The sequence below is a fragment of the Ahaetulla prasina genome, chromosome 4 (genome assembly GCF_028640845.1).
Source record: "Ahaetulla prasina isolate Xishuangbanna chromosome 4, ASM2864084v1, whole genome shotgun sequence".
Taxonomy (NCBI): domain Eukaryota; kingdom Metazoa; phylum Chordata; class Lepidosauria; order Squamata; family Colubridae; genus Ahaetulla; species Ahaetulla prasina.
Genome location: NC_080542.1, coordinates 53,756,362 through 53,777,012, shown reverse-complemented (window position 1 = coordinate 53,777,012; position 20,651 = coordinate 53,756,362). Strand labels below are relative to the sequence as shown.

General features: G+C 38.2%; 1 protein-coding gene across 2 annotated transcripts in view; it reads left to right on the top strand.

The window, feature by feature from the left end:
* Positions 1-20,651, top strand: part of MRC2 (mannose receptor C type 2) — a 74,709-nt gene that overhangs the window by 26,868 nt on the left and 27,190 nt on the right. Inside the window, exons 4-12 of one of the 2 annotated variants that reach the window (XM_058179550.1) lie at positions 439-603; positions 1,623-1,736; positions 3,055-3,198; positions 5,713-5,898; positions 7,061-7,215; positions 8,498-8,602; positions 15,474-15,589; positions 15,849-15,997; positions 19,520-19,737. In XM_058179550.1, coding sequence (XP_058035533.1) covers positions 439-603; positions 1,623-1,736; positions 3,055-3,198; positions 5,713-5,898; positions 7,061-7,215; positions 8,498-8,602; positions 15,474-15,589; positions 15,849-15,997; positions 19,520-19,737 — 1,352 coding nt within the window. The remainder of the gene's footprint in view (positions 1-438; positions 604-1,622; positions 1,737-3,054; positions 3,199-5,712; positions 5,899-7,060; positions 7,216-8,497; positions 8,603-15,473; positions 15,590-15,848; positions 15,998-19,519; positions 19,738-20,651) is intronic. The other variant, XM_058179551.1, reaches the window with a different exon arrangement.

Below are 20,651 nucleotides of genomic sequence, written 5' to 3'. Positions count from 1 at the left end.
TTGTTTAATGACTGTAACCAGGATTACCAAAACAGTTGCTAAGCAGTGCAGGCCCCTGAAGTTTTCCCTAAGCTTAACGACAGAAATTCTGATACAAATTAGGATTGCTAAACTAGGGCTATATGTCTTACAGTAACCGTGAAAGCTTAATATCAAATTCAGCATTCAAGAAATGTATCTTTCTATGCAGTTGCTGCAATCTTTATGAAAAGTACACATACGTTTACGCATTGTACATTATAGTCTTCTGAATCCAACAATTCTGACTTGCATATTCTTCTTTTCTTTTTTTCACATGATTATTCCCTAGGCAGTCATGATCACGCAACTTAGAAAGCTGTAGAATGAATTTCCAAAAATGCATAACTTTTTTTGAACCCATTTGCTAACCAAGGTGAGGACGTATTGTGTTAACTTGGAGTCTCTTCCTTTTTGTAGGCAATGACTGTGATACATTCTGGGACAGAGACCAACTCACCAATAGCTGCTATCAGTTCAACTTCCAGTCCACTCTGTCTTGGCAGGAGGCTGGAAAGAGCTGTGAGCAGCAGGGAGCCAGCTTGCTTAGCATCACTGCGATTCATGAGCAGACCTACATCAATGGTAAGCATTGGAAATATGTACTTGAAACAGGTTCTCCTAGTAAAAGGGATGGAAAAATGTTTTGCTCTGCAGACTGACACGTTTACCATTCTTTCACTTTTATAGACTAACAATAAGCCTTCCAATAGTGTTTGTTGGGTATTCTTCAGTATTTTGATAAAATGAATATTAATACAAAGAAAGTATCAGTATGTATATATGAATGTATATGTGTATATGTATATGCATGTATGTATGTATCTATCTATCTATCTATCTACACACATATTATACACACACACACACACATACAAACACACACACACATATACACACATATACATATGCATACATACATACATATTGCCCTGGATCAGGCGAACTGGTAGCAGCAGCAGGAGGCTCTGCCCACCCGCCCGGACAGAAGGGGCGCATGTGCACGCACAGTACACACACACACACACACACACACACACATACCTCTATATAAGGGATGCAGTGGCTCAGTGGCTAAGACACTGAGCTTGTCGATTGAAAGGTCGGCAGTTCAGCGTTTCAAATCCCTAGTGCCGCATATCGGGGTGAGCTCCCTTTACTTGTCCCAGCTTCTGCCAACCTAGCAGTTCGAAATCACATAAAAAATCCAAGTAGAAAAATAGGAACCACCTTTGATGGGAAGGTAACAGCGTTCTGCGCGCCTTTGGCATTTAGTCATGATGGCCACATGACCACCGAGATGTCTTCGGAAAGCACTGGCTCTTCGGTTTTGAAACTGAGATGAGCACATATGTACAAGGGGAACTTTACCTTTATCTTTACTTTTTTACCTATATATAAAATATTTGAATATGCAATATGAATATTGTCAAAGAAAGCTGTCCGGTGCAAATGGATGGCGTGTGCGTAATGTGTAATTGACTGTCACCATGGTTTAAGAAGAATGTGGAGAAAAGTATGTTGTTAGGTGCCATTATGGCTTAGTATGACTTACGATAGGGGATCTATTCCTGTGACTTTCTATTTTTCTCTGACTCTGCCAGGACTACTGACAGGATATGGTTCCACACTGTGGATTGGGCTTAATGATTTGGACCTCAATGGGGGCTGGCAGTGGTCTGACAATTCCCCCTTGAAGTTCCTCAATTGGGAAAATGGTAAGTTGGACACAGAGACTGAAAACTGAATGAGATTATACAAATAAAAATAACACATATTTTATATAGAATATAAACAGATCTTGCTTACTAACTGTATAGATTCCTATTATATAAATATGTATTCCCTCTGTGTGTGTGTGTGTGTATGTAAAATGAAGAGCCAGGCAAAATTTAAAACATTCTCTGTGATAATACAAAATATCACATTGGACTGTAAAAATTCAAATATGTTCCTTTCACACCATCTAGGGCAGGGGTGTCAAACTCAAGGGCCAGGGGCCGGATTCGGCCCATGGGGTGCTTAGATCTGGCCTGCGGAGCTACCCTGGAAACAGCAAAGGACCAGCCCACAGTGCCTCTGCCAGCAAAAATGGTGTTGAGGAAGGCCTCGTGCTCCTAGGTGGTAGTGAAAGGAACGTATTTGAATTTTTACAGTCCAAATTTGATATGGTTAGCAAACATTGGGTCAAATATACCGTATATACTCGAGTATAAGCCGAGTTTTTCAGCACATTTTTTGTGCTGAAAAACGTCCCCTCGGCTTATACTCGGGTCTATACGGCTTATACTCGAGTTTTTTTTTTTTTAAGCCCCTCGGCTTATACTCGAGTATATACGGCTTATACTCGAGTTGTTTTTTTTTCTTTTTTTCACATTTTACCGGACGGAAGCCCTGCCGGTGCAGTGAGAGGGCGGGGCGGGGGAGCCGCCAGCCTTCTCAGCTGAGGGAGGGAGGGTTTCCCCAACCGGTAGGTGCCTCATTTCCCACCCTCGGCTTATACTCGAGTCCCCAGTTTACCCCAGTTTTTGGGGTAAAATTGGGGACCTCGGCTTATACTCGGATCGGCTTATATTCGAGTATATACGGTACCCTGTCCTTTTACTGCTTGGCTTTAATGTACAATTTAAAGTAATACGATAATAGTAATACATTTTTAAAAATCCATCCTTTTCAAGGAATGGAAACTATTTGAAATAAGTGTAGCTAATCTTAAAACTTAGTATTACATTTTAAAATAATGATATTTTTGAGGATATACAGATCTTTACTTTTCTGCGATTGGTTTATTCAGTTATTTTGCAGCATTGCACAGAAATTGCTTTAACTTCCCATATGCAGCCTCATCTTCATCAGTACAATGTATATTTTTTTCACCTCTGATAACAAAATCAGAAAAGAATGTTTTGTCAATCCTTGAAATTCAGAGTCGATCCAAGATTGAATCCTTAATACTGAAAACATTCTTGGATTATGATTTTTTTTTTTGTTTGAAGATTGGTTGTTGCAGAGGTAGGGTTTCTTCTTCTCTTATAGATCAACCTGATAATCCTAATGAAGAAAATTGTGGGGTGATACGGACAGAGTCCTCAGGAGGATGGCAGAATCGGGATTGCAGCATTGCTTTGCCATATATCTGTAAGAAGAAACCAAATGCCACTTCTGATACCTACTTCACAGGTGCGTAATTTGGAAAATGCAAAAAACCCAAACAATTTGAATGTTTTAGTTTAAACATAAACAATAACAATACTGCAGAATATAAAATGTCCATAATATAGATCCTTGCAGAAAATCTCACACAGGGCCTTGGTACTGGAGAAATTGTGTGGTAAATGTGGAAATGTATTGTATATTATCCTAGGCCTTTTGTGTGACAGGATTAAATGAGTCCACAAGCTATGTTCCTAGCCTTGACCTTCTTACCTGAGTAAATTGGCCAGAATGAGACCAGCTAGAGGCCAGTACTTATTTGCCAGAAAAATATATTCCTCTTTAGCTTGTAAGAAGCTACAATAGGGATCTACTGAAGAAAGCCATCAAGAAGGGTTAAGTCATATATCCCACTCCAAAAGGACCTAGTAATCCTTTCAGAGTGGGATATTCTCAGTATATCAAAATAATAATAATAAAATAAATACTGAGATGGCCAGTTTAATTGCTCCTTGTCCAATTCAGCAGAAGAATTTGTACTCTTGAATGCTATCCAAGTTCAATAAATGATTGTACCAAAAGGAACAAATTGAAAATAAGTCCAGATAAACTGGAGATGCTATAAGTAAATAAAGAAGTGATCTGAAGGATTGTGGTAACCTCTTTTTAGATAGATTTGCATTCCCATTGAATGGGTAGGTTTGTTGAATGCACTTTGATTTTCACTGGATTTGCAGGTAGCAGCTGCAAATTTCTCTTACTGTGCCTTGGAAAAATGCCAATGGAGTTCCTGTCCTCATAACAAGAGTGGCAGATACCTCCTCCTGTTGTAGGAGCAGAGGAAAAATGAAATCAACAAATCAACAACCACCATTTAGTACCCTGGCATCACACCCAGGCAAAGCGCCTTTCGCAAACCTGTTCTGCATACAAAATCAGACCTTGCCAGCCTGTGAAGAAATAAATTCAGTGCTGGGTTCCCAGCTCTTTTCACAAGATTCTTCTCAGCTGCATTTGCTGCCAGATTCTTTCCTGGCCTGAGGCTTGATTTTTCACATTGGTCTTCACAGAGAGGCTAGATAGCCAAAGATACAAAATTGGGCCCTGAATACAGATTGGATTGCATGACCTCTTAAATGTCTTTCCAGAGTTATGATTCTAAGCCAATTGCTATGGTTTCCTGACATTAAAAGTTTTGCTTTTGAGGCAGAGCACTGGACAGGCATTACATTACACAGTAGCATCTTCTTATAGGTGTGTTCACTTTGTGGTTGCAGCAATTGCCAGTCCCTACCATCTTCCATCTGTTATTTTATAGGACTTCATAAGAAACCGTGTAAGCCATAAATGGAAAAGTTATATCAAGCTTACCTTTAGATCTTAGAGAAATTTCCCATGAGGTTGATGCTCTCCTGCCCTACGGGCAAAAAGCTTGCAGTGCATGGTTGTATTCTTTCTAGCAGCCTAAATAGAGGGGTTGATTTTGCAAAGAACAGTTAGGAGCCCAGCCAGCTGCCAATGTTACATAGATGATAGATCTCTGCAATATGAAGCACTGATGTAGGAAATCTTCTTTAGCTTTTCAATGGAAAGTGCCATTTTCTTGCTGCATTGCTTTGATACAGCTTAAGCCTCACACTCAGCAGCAAGCTAGCACCAAGGTAGTGGTCTTTGTGTAAGGACCAGTTGTCGGTTTCTAACCGGTTCGCCCTGGTTTGGGCGAACCAGTAGTGGCGGTAGCAGGAGGCTCCGCCCACTCGCCCAGACAGAAGCGCAAGTGAAGCAAGCACGCATGCACACACATGCACGTGCTCCCGATTCCGAACCGGTAGCGAAGGTAAGTGGAACCCACTACTTGACATAATAAATTTGAACAAGGGACTTGATGGATAAGTCCTGTCTTTTCCATGATAAATTTGTCCATTTCTTTCAATCAGCAGGAAAGCTCACTTTCTAATACATAAAAAAGGCCCTTGTGTTGTTTCTAGGCTCTGGATTGTATTTCCCTAACTTTTCCCTAATGTTTAGAAAATCTGTAAGATCTTTTCACCAGACTTTTATTTGTTAGATCAGGGGTCTCCAAGCATAGCTGGCTGGAGAATTCTGGGAGTTGAAGTCCACAAGTCTTAAAGCTGCCAAATTTGAAGCCCTCTGTGTTAGATGATTTTAATATTTATTTTATTGTTATTTTGAGGGTTTGGGCAGAGGGATATATTGAATGGTTTAGATTTAGAAGGAAGTACACAGGCAAAAGACTTTCAGAGCCTGAAAGCCAGGCACTTAGGGCACCAATGTAAAGAATAAGAAGGGAATAAATATTTGCATTCTGTTTGAAAAGAAACTATGCATGAGGCCTTTAGTTTGAATTCTTTAATCACAAATATTAATAAAAGAATTAGTAGGGTGGTTTATATGGCAGCAAGCAAAGCTCTGTGCTAGGTTTATAGTACTCTGTTTTCTGCGTTATAGATCATGGCTGTAGTCTCACAAATATGTCCTATGGTGCTCTGATTCTCTTAAATGTATGTACTATAATCCCAGTAGAATCTGAAGTGAAGATTGATTGTGATCCCAGCTGGCAGCCATTCCAATCTAACTGCTATCGTTTGATAAGTGAAAAGAAGAGTTGGGTAGATGCCAAAAAGACGTGCTTGCGCAGTGAAGGGGATCTGGTGAGCATCCATACCCTTTCTGAACTGGAGTTTGTCACCAAGCAAATCAAGCAAGGTAAAGAATAATTGATTTTATCATGCCCTCTGGACCCTTATAGCTTGAAGTATACACAGATATTCAAATTAGTATCCCAAGCATTCTTCTTAAGCAGTAGCTATGCAGTAGGTAATCTCATTTATAAAATGATTGCCATGGTGGCAGTCAAAAAGAGAACGCTAGAAGATTGGTGATCACATCACCATTAGAGTGTGTTTTTAGTACAAAAGTGGCACCTATGTACAATCTCTCTATCTCCCGGTAATCATATTACAAAATGGCTAGATAATTTTTATTTTAGAGTTTACAGAAAATAAGATGTGACTTAGATTTAGATGCTTATCCAATTAGTTTGCTCTGTGGCCAGTGGCTTTAAAATGGTGATACATCCAAGTCAAACTTCATAAATACAATTTTCTTTGCAACAATATGGAAATTGTTTGCCATTGCCTTCCATGTTTTTAAGATTTCTAGGCTAGCCTAGCCCTGATATTTCCTCATGTTACATGTCCAAATAATAACCAGATTTGATTCTGCTTAGCATTTTAAGAAGAACCAAGTTTGACTGACAGAATACTGAATTAAGCTAAAAGAAAATAGATCCTTCTTGTTCCCAATAAGTCTTAATTCAATTAAAAATGTTGATTGGCTGGGATGTAGCCTTGAATTGTCATTTTGACAATCAAAATGATTACCTCTGTGCTTCATTTAGCTGATTGCTGATTTTTGGGTCAATTATGAGGCTATTCCCCTCAAGGATTAAATCAGTTTTTCTAAAAATCTAAATTTGTTTTTTTTGTTGATACTGACTGAACTTTAAAATGAATTGCTGTGTTGTATGTTTGTGAGAAATCTTCCTGAAAAGAACATGGATTAGAGAGGATAAAGGCAATGCTGAAATTGAACTACAGTAGTTTGGGAATAAGGGTGAAGATAAACCACAGCAGAGGAAGTTACAACTTTTCTGGGTGCCATATCCAAATTCTAAATTCCTTGTTTTCATGGAAGCTTTCATGAATTTAGCAGCATTTTGCTAAATTTTTAGGCAAGTAGAGGGCAAGTAAATTAGAAAGGCAGAAGTTATGCATTGTCTGATGTAGTGAATAGAAAGAAGTACATTACTAAGATATACACAAGGAGGCTTATATAAACTCTCTTCTCTTGTTCCCTGTTGTGCCAGATGTTGAAGAACTTTGGATTGGTCTGAATGATCTTCGACTGCAGATGAATTTTGAGTGGTCAGACGGAACACCAGTGCAATTTACATTCTGGCATCCTTTTGAGCCCAACAATTTCCGAGATAGCCTTGAAGATTGTGTGACTATCTGGGGGCCGGTATGAGTAAAATTTTGGAAATCTTTCTATCATAAGAGAAATATATAATTTTAGCATACATAGGACTCTTCGTACCCCGTATCCAAAAGTCAAAATAATACCATGTACTTGTAGGTGAATAACTCCTCATTAATGACTTGTGATTTTGGATTCTTAAGGGATCTGTAGACTTTAAACTCTTTTTTTCTTTAAAACAGATTTGATTGTAAAGAAATTTGGAAATGACTTATCCAACTTTGCCAAAAACAATTACCGTATATACTCGAGTATAAGCCGAGTTTTTCAGCACGTTTTTTGTGCTGAAAAACGTCCCCTCGGCTTATACTCGGGTCTATACGGCTTATACTCGAGTTTTTTTTTTTTTTTAAGCCCCTCGGCTTATACTCGAGTATATACGGCTTATACTCGAGTTTTGTTTTTTTTTTTCTTTTTTTCACATTTTACCGGACGGCGCGGGGAAGCCCTGCCGGTGCAGTGAGAGGGCGGGGCGGGGGAGCCGCCAGCCTTCTCAGCTGAGGGAGGGAGGGTTTCTCCAACCGGTAGGTGCCTCATTTCCCACCCTCGGCTTATACTTGAGTCCCCAGTTTACCCCAGTTTTTGGGGTAAAATTGGGGACCTCGGCTTATACTCGGATCGGCTTATATTCGAGTATATACGGTATGTAATCTAAGACCTATTTATTTTCTTCATAGACAACTGAAGCGGACAAAGCTTTGTAGGAATCCATTCCAATTTGTTTTTTATAGTTGGATCATCCACATATATTGATAAACTTGAAACATTTACTTTTTGAAGCCTTTTGAGGTTTTGCCAATAGCTGTATAACAGGATTAAATAACCCTTTTAAAACATTTATAACCGCTGTTTTCATATTGCCTATAGTATTCCTTTAGATTGCAAACATTTTGGTTTATGATATCTAGGAGATTTTACGTAGAAGGAAAGTTGGTTTACTTGTTTTAAAAACTGATTTCTGCAGTTTGTAGAATTTGCAGAAATATGCCCAGGCATTGCTAAACAGATCAGCATTGCAAATGGGGATTTTGGACAAAAATACAAATTGATGATCTCATACAAAAGACAAAAGATACCATGAAGATTAAGCTAGTATTAGATTAGAAAATTTCATACAATAAAGGCTTTGCAAAACTGTTTAAGTTATAAATATATAGTTGACACAGGAAGCTGGTAAGATACAGTATTACTGTTTAGAATATTTAGAAACTAGACCCAACTGTGAAAGTAGCTTTTACTAAGTTGAAATTTCTATGCTTCCATCCAGGAAGGAAGATGGAACGACAGTCCTTGCAATCAGACCTTGCCTTCTGTCTGTAAGAAACGAGGTCGAGTAAGTCAGGGGAAAGAGGAGGACCATGGCTGCAGAAAGGTAAGACATTATTTTGCTACGTATATATATATACATGTACACATACCTATCTAGGTGCAGGGTCAAAGGCAAAAGGAGGCGACCCAGAAGCTGCATTTTGTGGCTCAAAGCTTGTACAGAACTGTTCTGAAGATTCATGTATGAAAACCAAGACCTAGAGCTCTTCCTTTCCAGTTGGCTGAAGTCTCTGATGCAGGAGTGACTAATGATGAAAAGTTTGCAAATCCTGATTAAAAAGTTAGTTATATGAAAACTGAATGTAGAAAAGCAAACATGAAGAATGTGAAAGCCTTTTTCCCCTTCAGAAAACAGCAAGCATGCTTTCTATTTAGTGTGGTTCAGCACACCTGCTGGGTAAGCAATTTATCAAAATTATTTTACAGCATCGGTTTCCACCCAATATTCATTCTCAACTGCATCCCAGGCAAAGGACATTTTTAAATAGAGAATTTTAGATATCAGTGCCCAAACTGACACAGAATTATTGATAAAAATAGAATTTTAAATTGGTTGGCTAAGAATAAAAACACTTTCCAAAGAAAAAAATGACCTGTCAATGAGATTGATACAATTTCTTAAAAAAGCCTATTTCAGAGCAAGATTTGAATTGTTGGATTTCATGGACAAATATGGGCATTTCCATCCCTTGCCATACCATAAAAGATCATGTATACAAGTATAGTTGCCCTTGGCTTACATTCATTGAGTGACCATTCGAAGCTACAGGTAAGACACTGGAAAAAGTGACTTATGACTGTTTTTCACAACTGTTGTGACACCCCCATGGTCACGTGATCAAACTTCAGATACTTTGCAACTGACTCATATTTATGTCAGCTGCAATGTCCTAGGGTCATGTGATCACCTTTTGTGACCTTTTGACAAGTAATGTCAGTGGGGAAGCAACATTCACATAACAACCATGTTACTTATTTAACTTAAGAGTGCAGAGCACTTAACAACTGTAGCAAGAAAGATCACTCCGTTGTGGTTGTAAGTTGAGGACTACTGCTGGTAGATGGAATGGGGCACATGATTTGGCGATTGAATGGTACCCGTGATTTGGAGAATGGTGCAAGCATCCGCGGGAAGAAGGCCTAATGCAGCCAGCATCTGCCTCAAGTACAGTAGGGATAAGCCAGCCCTCCTTATCAGCAAAGAAGAAAAAGGGAAAGTCAAGCTCGATGCAGCAGGCTTGTGGAGTGCAGAGCAATGGGGCTTTGTGCACAGGTGGCTGGCTGTGGTGTTGGGTTAGAGGCAGCATTTTTCAGTGTCAATTGACTGACACTGCTAAAGGCCTTTCACTCCAGTCCCGGGCCTGGCACTTCCATTGCATGTGCTGTTGTGGAAGGTGGCCAAAAGAGCATAGATTGGGGGTGGGTGGGAGAGAGACAGGTAGTGGTAGAGTTGCAGTGCACCTGCAGTTATAAGTGTAGGTTGCCATGCACCTAAATATTGATCAAATGAGTGTCCAGAGGCAATGCAACTGCTGTGACTTTGAACATGGATTGTAAGTTTCCTTTTTCAATGCCATTGTAACTTTACTTATTTATTTATTTATTTTTATTTGTCACAACAGTATATATAAGCATAAGCATGAAATAACTATACAATATATAAGCATATATATAAGCATAAGTATGTAATAACTATATAAATTGGATATAATGAAAGGAAACAATAGGACAGGAACGGTAGGCACGCTTGTGCTCTTATGCACGCCCCTTACAGACCTCTTAGGAATGAGGTGAGGTCAATAGTAGACAGTTTTCGGTTAAAGCTTTGGAGATTTTGGGAAGAGACCACAGAGTCAGGTAGTGTGTTCCAAGTATTAATAACTCTGTAACTGAAGTCATATTTTCTGCAATCAAGATTGGAGCGGTTCACATTAAGTTTAAATCTATTGTGTGCTTATGTATTGTTGCAATTGAAGCTGAAGTAGTCTTCAACAGGAAGGACATTGTAATGGATGATTCTATGAGTTAAATTCAGGTCATGTCGAAGGCGGCGGAGTTCTAAATTTTCTAAACCCAGGATTTCAAGTCTGGTGGCATAAGGTATTTTGTTGTATTCAGTGGAGTGAATACTCTCTCTCAATATTATTACTTTCCCCACCATTTCAAATATCATTTTCTCCAATTGTTGCCAAAACTTTATCTATAAGGATTAAAGAGCATAATTACAAAGTTGTTTGGAAATGGTATTTGACTCCAGTAAGATTGTCACAAATGGCTAAAAAAATTAGTAAAAAATGTTGGAGATGTGATATGGAATTGGGGACTTATGAATATATGTGGTATAAATGTGATAAGACACCTGAAGTTTCTTTCTCAAGCCTGCAAGCTTGCATGTCATTTTACTACTTATCTTTTTGTTTGTTTACCTCTCAAGTGATTGACTGGTAAACTGCTTTTATTTATTCTCATTTATTCTCTGCATTGATAGTAGCAAATTCCTTTTTTTTAAATAAAGTTTTTTTTAATTTTATAGACAAACATACATTTAAAGCATCAACAATTCCTTCTGTGTGACATCTCGGTGTTTTCTTCCTGGCTCCATTATTTTGCTGTTTCTTCTTTCTTCACTTCAATTTAAATTATTACCATTTTTCCACAAATACATTATTAACATTTTCTTACATAATTATCCATTACTTATCTATATCTTTCTTCTAACCAATAATAAAATTTATCCCATATCTTAAAATATTTTGAATCCTCTCTTTCTTTAATTATCAAAGTTAGTCTATTCATTTCTGCACAATCTAAAACTTTTCTAATAATTTCTCCTTCTAGGGGTGTTCTCTCTGCTTTCCAATTTTGCGCAAAAACTATTCTTGTTGCTGTAATTATATGTATAATCAGATAAATATTATCTTTACTAATTTTCTCTGGTAGGATCCCTAGGAAAAACAACTCCGGATAGTAGCGAATTCTGTGGTTACCTTCAAAAGAAGAAATAAATAGCATAGTAAATAATAAGAAATTACTAATTGTTTGTATTTGTGTATATAGGGAGAGAGGCAGTGGTGGGTTTCTACCAGTTCGCCCTGGTTCAGGCGAACCGGTAATGGTGACGGCAGGAGGCTCCGGCCACCTGCCCTGATGTCATCACAGATGCTCTGCGGATGTGCAGAAGATTCTGCACATGCGCAGAAGCATTGTGTGTGAGTGAAGCAAGCATGCGCATGTGCGGTCCCAGTTCCGAATCGGTAGTGAAGGTAAGAGGAGTCCATTACTGGAGAGAGGGAAAGTTATTGTTATGTGACACATAAAATAAATAGTTTTAAATGTTCATAACATTTTCATTAAGATCTTTTAGGGCTATCAGATCAGATAATTATAAGGAAAACTAACAGTGCTCTTAAATGATACCTTTGAAAGAATGTGCAGTATGATTCTTATCCATTTTTGTTAATATTTTTGCATAATGTTATAACTTGGAGAAAAAATCAAGGATGTTAACATTTTCAGTAAAAAAACTAGAATAGCAAGAATAGAGTTGTATTTTTTTTAACAAAATGCAGATGAGAAAATATTTAGATATGTAATATCTTTTGCAATTTTTTCGTTTGGACTAAATTATGAGATATTAACTATTATTCATTTAAATAAGATTTGTCAGATACACAACATATAAAAGTCTAACAAACTTTGAAATATTTAAGGGACTTTTTTGGGTTACTGTTGTTGTCTACTACTATTGTCTAGTGTTTTTCAAACTTGTCAGCCTAATATATGTGGATTTTAACTTCAAAATTCCCCAATCCACATATCATAAAAGTTGTCAAGCTTGAGAAACATTGGTCTAAGTTATATAAGATCTTGATTAACTTACATCACAATCATTAGTCTGTCGCCTTCTCACTCCCTCATTTTGAAGCTCCCAGAGTGTCCTCGGAGATCAGGATAAAAAACTCACTCCCTTTTGGTAGGGAGCAGGAGAGGCAGTTTTCAGAAGAAGGCTTGTACCCATTTTCTTCATCACAAATCAGAATGATTTTCCTTTGTCGAGATGCAAAAGTACATTTGCTCTCCTGTCAGTCCTGACAAAAGAAAAAGAAAATTTTGATTATGCCCATTCCAGTGTTACTTTCCAACACTTTGATCCTCATTTCCCTTTCCAAAAATGTGATCTCTGGTTTAAGGTTGCTTAATCTCATTTATACAGAATTAAAAGCAATTTCATCTCATTTTATCAAAAAAGACTGACAAATGTAAACCTGGCTCACTGATTTTCCAGTTAAACAATTTTTAAAAATATGGTCTGCAAAACAGTTCATATAAGGTCATGACTATGGCTAATGGAAGTTTAAAGGATAGCTCTCTCACTCATCCAAATTTTAACTTTTTATAAATGGCGGACATGACATGTAAAATGAGTTTTAATTTGAACTCAGAAGTTCTCCTGAACTGTTTTAGATTGGCATTGGTTTTTGCAGAAGCAAAAAGCAAAGCATTTTGATTGTTTTGGCTTTTAGTTGAAAAATAAAATCCAGAGAAATAATAGAATAATTTGAATAGCCCCAGTAGAGTAAGGCTGATGTGCTTCACCACAATTTTCTCTTTTAACATGAAATTGTTGCTAATTTAGCTGCCTTAATGATTTTACTCACCATCTAACCAAGAAGATGATTCCTGTCAGTGAGGTTCAGATTCTCGGGAAGTCTTCAGCTTCTATTCAAATATCTTGCCTTTGTTGTAAAGACCAGGGTGAAATTCAGCTGGTTCTTTCCAGATCGTGTGATACGGTAGGGCCGACTGCATGAAGCCCCATCCACCCATGCGGCATGATGTTTTTTCTGATGATTTTCAGCCCCTGCATATGCGCAGAAGGCTTTGCACATGTGTAGAAGGCTTTGCGCAGTGTGCACACATTTGCAAAACCAATAGGGAAGGGAAGGGAAGGGAACCTGGTAAAGACAGTTACTTTTGATTTTGTGTCCAGAGTTGTTCTTATATAATCTACTCTAGATTTTAAGAACTGCCTCCTCTACTGTGAATTCTTTTCTTTCTGGCAAATCTTTTCTGCTGAATGGAACTGTGATGATTTTAAAAAGGCTATTAGCCATCAAACTGGATGCTAAGTTTATTGGACTATATCCTGTTCTTGTACACATCAGTCCTATAGCCTTTCATTTTTAGCTGCTCCATGAATTAAGGATACATCCAGTTTTTGATTTCCATCCTGAGCTGGAGCAGCTGCATTGGCCTGTGTGTATTTCTGCCCACCATGCTCCCATCTCATAATTGAAATTGAGAGGAAGAATTTGAGGTGAAGCGTATTTTGAATTATTGGTGCAGTTTATAGTATATGGTTCTGTGGAAGGCTGCCAAGACATGAAAAGAAACTGTGCCCCTTTTAGCCTCCTTAAATAATTCCATATGCTGAACCTCACAGTTTCTAAAATATAAATAAAATGCTCAGTTCCATACAACCAGAAAATATGTATCTGAGATATGTAGGCTGAGGGGGTACAGGAAGGAAAAATTAGAGAAGGTGTTTAAGGGCAATCAGGTGGGAATGGCATTGCTTAAATCAAAGATGTCAAACTCAAGGCCTAAGGGCTGGATCCAGCCTGCAGGGTGCTTAGATCTGACCCATGGGCCTGCCCTGGAAACAGTAAAGGATTGGCCCATGGTGCCTCTGCCAGTGAAAATGGAGCTCGGGAGGGCCCCATTCTCCATTTTCCCTGGCAGAGGGTTGCAGGAAACCATCACAGCTGAAAATGGAGCTCGGGAGCCCATTTTCTCTGGTAGAGCGTTCGGGCCACCACAGGAGCCCCCAACATGAGTGATGTCAAGCTGGCCATGCCTGCCCTGGCCACGCCCACTCAGCCCCTCCCAAGGTCAAACACAACCCTGATGCAACCCTCAATGAAATCGAGTTTAACACCCCTGGCTTAGACCAAAGAAAGGCATTGTGTAAATACTGAGAAGATCTGACATTGTAAGGGCATCCCTTTCCCAGAGCTTTTGTTTTATGCCTGCCTACTTCACTTGGAAAACTCTTGGTGGAATACAACCTTAATTTTTTATTTTAGTATTATAATATTTTTATTTTGCTATTAATATAATGATTGTTCCAGTTATGCATTCAAGTTACAGGGATTAATTAGCATGTAGAAAATGCTATATTTTGCAAATTGTGGCCTGCTTTACAAATCTTATAAGAAATTATGATGATGGTTATAAACATATTTGTTTATGTAAATTGACTATAAACTTAACAGTTCCCATGTTCCCCTATATTCTTTGCTTATCCTGTGACAGGTTTACTAGGCAGTGATGAATAATGGAGACCAGCAGCACAGAAGGAGCACTGTCATTTGTACTTCTTCAATTGTTCTTTTTAATTCTTTCCTGGCACTCTCTTGTTGGCAGATAGTAATATTTCCATTGTTACCATCAATTATGGCTTGAAGGACTAAGAAGGACAAAAATTATCTGCATAATATTTTCAGCTATTGTAGGTTGCTGGAGTCTGTTTGTGCCATCCATTCTAACTTTGTGACTGAGCTTGACAATATGCTAAGAATTACCAGATCTGGGCTGCAAAATATTTACCACAAAAATAGCAGGAACGAGATAAAGAAAACAATCAACCTCTCATCTCATCGCTGTCTAGATTTTTGCAGCCCAGATCTGGTAGCTTTACTCCAGATAGACAACAAGATAAAAATATCTCTTTGGAGCCCTTCTACAATAATATTCACTCTGTTTTTAATAAGGTAATTTAGCATTTCATTAAGTTAAAAATTCTTGGAATATTTTTAATCATTATTTTGTCAAAAAATAATAATAATGTAATTGTTGATGCAGACTAATTAATACATGTCAATTTGAAGACAATCTTGTTCTGTTCTGCTCAGGGTTGGAAATGGCACAGTCCATCCTGTTATTGGCTGGGGGACGACCATGTGATATACAGTGAAGCTCGGAAAATGTGCATGGATTTTGGCTCTGCCTTGGTTACCATCACCAACAGGTATGTATCGCGCCATAAGTCACCAAGAGAAGCTTTTGTATTGTGGCATTTTTAAAAAAATATTCAGGTATTGGTGAGATTGGCTTCTGAATGCTCCGGTGTAAAGTACTTTCCCATTGTCTTCTTGGTTGCCTTGGGAAGGAGTATGTGCTACTTGGATGCCAGAGATAGTAACAAAATGGCAGAATGTCTGGGGAAAGATTAGGGTTGGAGGAAAAGATGAGGAAATGATGGATTTGTTCCTTTTTTCTTGGACCAGGTTTGAACAGGCCTATGTGAGCAGCCTCATCTATGGCTGGGAGGATGAATATTTTTGGACTGCATTACAAGACATAAATGAAACTGGTTCTTTCCATTGGTTGAGTGGAGATGAAGTCACTTACACGCATTGGAACCGCAACCAACCTGGTAAAAGTTTATATCATGTTCCAAATCATGAGCATAAGTATATACACTCTTATATACTTTGTTATAAGTATTGAATATAAGAAAAAAACACACTCTGATTTTGTATTTATATTGATGTGGTATATCAATATACAGTGGCCTTTTAGAAAAAAATCTTGTGGTTTGCTTTATTAAACATTAATTTTGTGTGAATCAGTAATGAAAATGTTCATTTTTTCCCTGAACGCCATCATTCTGCTAAACAAATAATTCCCTCAACACTGTCAAACTAGTTACTAAGTCTGCATTACTATTAATCTTCTTATCGTTCCTATCACCCATCTCCTCCCACTTATGACTATATGACTGTAACCTTGTTGCTGGTATCCTTAAGATTTATATTGACTGTTTCCCTATGACTATCATTAAGTGTTGTACCTTATGATTCTTGATGAACGTATCTTTTCTTTTATGTACTCCGAGAGTGTATGCACCGATACAAATTCCTTGTGTGTCCAATCACACTTGGCCAATAAAGAATTCTATTCTATTCTATTCTATTCTATTCTATTCTATTCTATTCTATTCTATTCTATTCTATTCTATTCTATTCTATTCTATGGATGATTAAGAAATGAATACTATCTACTATTTTAAGAGTCAGTATCTTATTGAATTACAATATAGCTCCATTTGAAATTCTGTGCATAGTTCTGGTTATATTATTTCAAAATCTTCCCTATGAAACATCTTCTCTAACGGGGAAATTCTTAGGCTTTCTTGGGGTTATATAATATGTTGCATGATTAGTGACATCTCCTTCTTAGGTTATTATCACCTCAGAGAGCAAAAATACCTGTACCTGATAGCAAAAATGTTCAGGATTTCATTATCTGCATGCATCAATGTCTTTAGAAAAATGGTTGTTATGATATCGATGATATCATCCACCATAGCATCCTTTTGTACTTGCTGCGGAATTTAGGACTGGGTGGTGCAGTGTTGCACTGGTTTAGTCCCTTTCTCTGTGGCTGGTTCCAATTGATGCTAATGGGGGCAAGAGATCGAGCCCACGGCAGCTCTTTTTTTGTGGTGCCTCAGGGTTCGGTACTCCCTCCTTTTTAACTTCTGGGTGAGATAATCCAACACCATAGGTTGAAATATCATTAGTATGCTGATAATATTCAACTTTATATATCCATCCCTGGTGACACAAGTGAGGGTGTGGTTGTCCTTTTGTGGTGCCTGGAGGCTGTGGAAGCCTTATGAGGGACAAGAGGGTTCAATTGAACCTTCTGTAAGACAGAGTGGCCAGGGGTATACAAAGTCTTGGGACCCAGAAGTTTATCATCTTTAGTTCTGGATATTTATTTATTTATTTATTTTATTTATTTTGTTGAATACATATTAAATAATATATAAAAGTATAAGCATGAATTTAATACATAAAATGAATACAACTAAAGGGAACATTAGGACAGGAACGGTAGGCATGCTGGTGCTCTTATGCACGCCCCTTACAGACCTCTTAGGAATGGGGTGAGGTTAACAGTAGACAGTTTTAGGATAAAGTTTTGGGGATTTTGGGACGAGACTACGGAGTCTGGTAGTGCATTCCAGGCATTAACAACTCTGTTACTGAAGTCATATTTTCTGCAATCGAGATAGGAGTGATTCACGTTAAGTTTTAATCTATTGTGTGCTCATGTATTGTTGTGGTTGAAGTTGAAGTAGTCATTGACAGAAAGGACCCTGTAGCAGATGATTTTATGAGCTATGCTCAGGTGGCGTAGTTCTAAATTTTCTAAACCCAGAATTTCAAGTCTGGTGGCATAAGGTATTTTGTTGCGAGCAGAGGAGTAGAGGACCCTTCTTATGAAATATTTCTGGACATGCTCAATTGTATTAATGTCTGATATGCACTGTGGGTTCCAGACAGATGAGCTGTATTCGAGAATTGGTCTAGCAAATGTTTTGTATGCTCTGGTTAGTAGTGTAATCTTACTGGAGAAGAAGCTACGCAAGATTAGGTTTACAACTCTTAATGCCTTTTTGGCGATGTTGTTACAGTGGGCTTTGGCACTTAGATCATTTGATATGAGTACTCCAAGGTCCTTGACAGAGTGAGGGTCATCTACAAGGTCATGTCCACTTAGCTTGTATTTTGTGTTCTGATTCTTTTTGCCAATGTGTAAGACAGAGCATTTGTTGGTTGAGATTTAGAGTTGCCAATTTTTTGACCATTCTGACACAAAGTCAAGGTCTTTTTGAAGGGTAGCAGCATTGTTGGTAGTGTTAGGATAGGGTGGCATTACCCTAGGCAGTCTTGGTATGCAACTTGGGGGTTTTCCTAGGCCCATATTTCCTGCTCAAAGAGCAGTTAGTACTTCTGGATCGGAGAGCCCTCCCACAACTTTGTGTCGTGTGTCAGTTGTGCCCTTTTCTTCATTGTGAGACTCTGTGTTCAGTCACTCTTGCCCTGGTCATCTCCCGCTTGGATTACTGCAGTGCGCGGTACATGGGGATACTCTTGAAGTCTATTTGGAAGCTACAGTTGGTCCAGGATGGAGCGGCACAGACAGTTCTGGAGGCCCCTAAGGTGACACATGTAACACTACTGTTATGCAAACTGCACTGGCTGCCTATCCACTTCTGGTGCAATCCAAGATATTGGTTATCACCTTTAAAGTCCTTTGTGGTATGAATTTAGGATAGCTGCAGAACTATCTTTCCCCAATGGGATTGGTTTGCTCTGCTCGTATTGGCAGAAGGGCCCTACTGCAGATCCAATCAGCCAAGGAATTTTGACTGCTGGGATCCAGGAAAAGAGCCATGGTCCCCACCCTTTGGAACATCTTGCCACAAAAGTAAGATCCACCCTTTTTTTTTTTTTTTTAGCCTTCAGAAACAGTCTTAAAACGTGACTATGCTGGCTGGCATGGAGTTCTGAAGGAGAAGCTGTTGGCTGGAGTTAGTTAGTGCACTAACAGAGAAGACACCCTCACTTCTCCCTCCAGCCCCCCCCTTTTTTAAAAAAAGTTTGTTTTAGTTTTTGTAACTTTAATCTATTTTTAGATTTATAAGTTTCAGATATTTATGTGTTTTATCTTGCTATAAGCTGTTCAGAGTCTCTGAATTGTGAAATGGGTAGCATGTAAATTTGATAACAACAATAATAATAGTAAATCATCTCTCTTTCAAAATAATACTATGGAAATTGAGTCAAAGGAACACGGAGCACCTGGAATGAAAAAAATAAAAGAAAAAACTGTATATTTCACCAGTATCCACCATATATAACATTCATCAGATGTATGATATTAACTACGGTCTCTAGCCATCTTCCTATAAAAAGTTTGCAATCAATATGACAATAACATTTCAGCTTGAATACACATTTGAGAGGATCAGAATGGTATTTTGTGATTCAAGGAAGGAGAAAGGTCAGCTTTTGTGATGGTAGCAATCTTGTGGTATTGTGAGTCAGAAAGAAAATATTAGCTTAAACTTTTTCTCTTGTATGTTTCCTTTTTTTCTTATTAGGTTATAACAAAGGTGGCTGTGTTGCTTTGGCCACAGGAAGTGCCATGGGCCTGTGGGAAGTAAAGAACTGCACCACATTCAAGGCCAAGTATATCTGCAGGCAGAATCTGGGAACACCAGTAAATCCTGAACTTCCTTCACCACATCCTACACCCAGCCACACTGGCACTTGTCCTTCAGGTTGGACCACCACCTCCAAGCTGAGATATTGCTATAAAGTAAGTCCTGAGTAAAGGAAGGCAACCAACTACCTTAGTGATTTGCAGTGATGCTTAAAAGTTTGAATTTTCAATATTCCTGCATAAATATGAGCTAACACATCTGTTTTCTACACAAGTTTTAAAATTAGATAGAGAACCCAATTAAACAAGTGAGTCAAAATATTAGACTTCTTATTTATTGAGGAAAATGATCCAAAGATGCAAATTTGTGTGCGGCAAAAATGTGAAACTTTGTTTTCAATAACTGGTGTGCCTTCCTTGTGCAGCAGTGACTGCAACTAAATGTTTCTGATAACTGTTATCTACCCTGCACATTGTCTTAGAGGAACTTTTAGCTAATTTCTTCTTGCAGAACAACTTAAATTTAGGGATGCTGGTGGACTTCCTGAGATAAACTGCTTGCTTCAAGTCCTTCCACATTTTTCGAGGATTAAGGTTAGGAGTTTTACTTGGCTAGTTCAAAGATTTATTTTCTTGTATTTTAAACATTCTTTACTTGTATAACTTGTGTTTTGGGTTGTTATTTTGCTACATGACCCACATTCTTCAGTTTCAGCTTCAGTTAATATACATATATTCTGTTTTTTCCCCTACAGAATTAGCTGGCAGAATTCAGAGTTCATAGTTCTATCAATTATGGCAAGCCATCCTGGTCCAGAGGCAGCAAACTAGCCCCAAACTATGATGCTGCCATCACCATGTTTCACATATGGGATAAGGTTCTTATGCTGGAATATAATGTTTTCCTTTTGTCAAACATAAAGCTTTTAATTCAAGCCAAAAAGTTCTTTTTTGGTCTCATCTGTCCACAGGACATTTTTCTAATAGCCTTCTGGTTTATCCATGTGGTCTTTTGCAACTAAATGACCATCAGTATTCTTTTTGGAGAGTAGTTACTTTCTCCTTTTAAC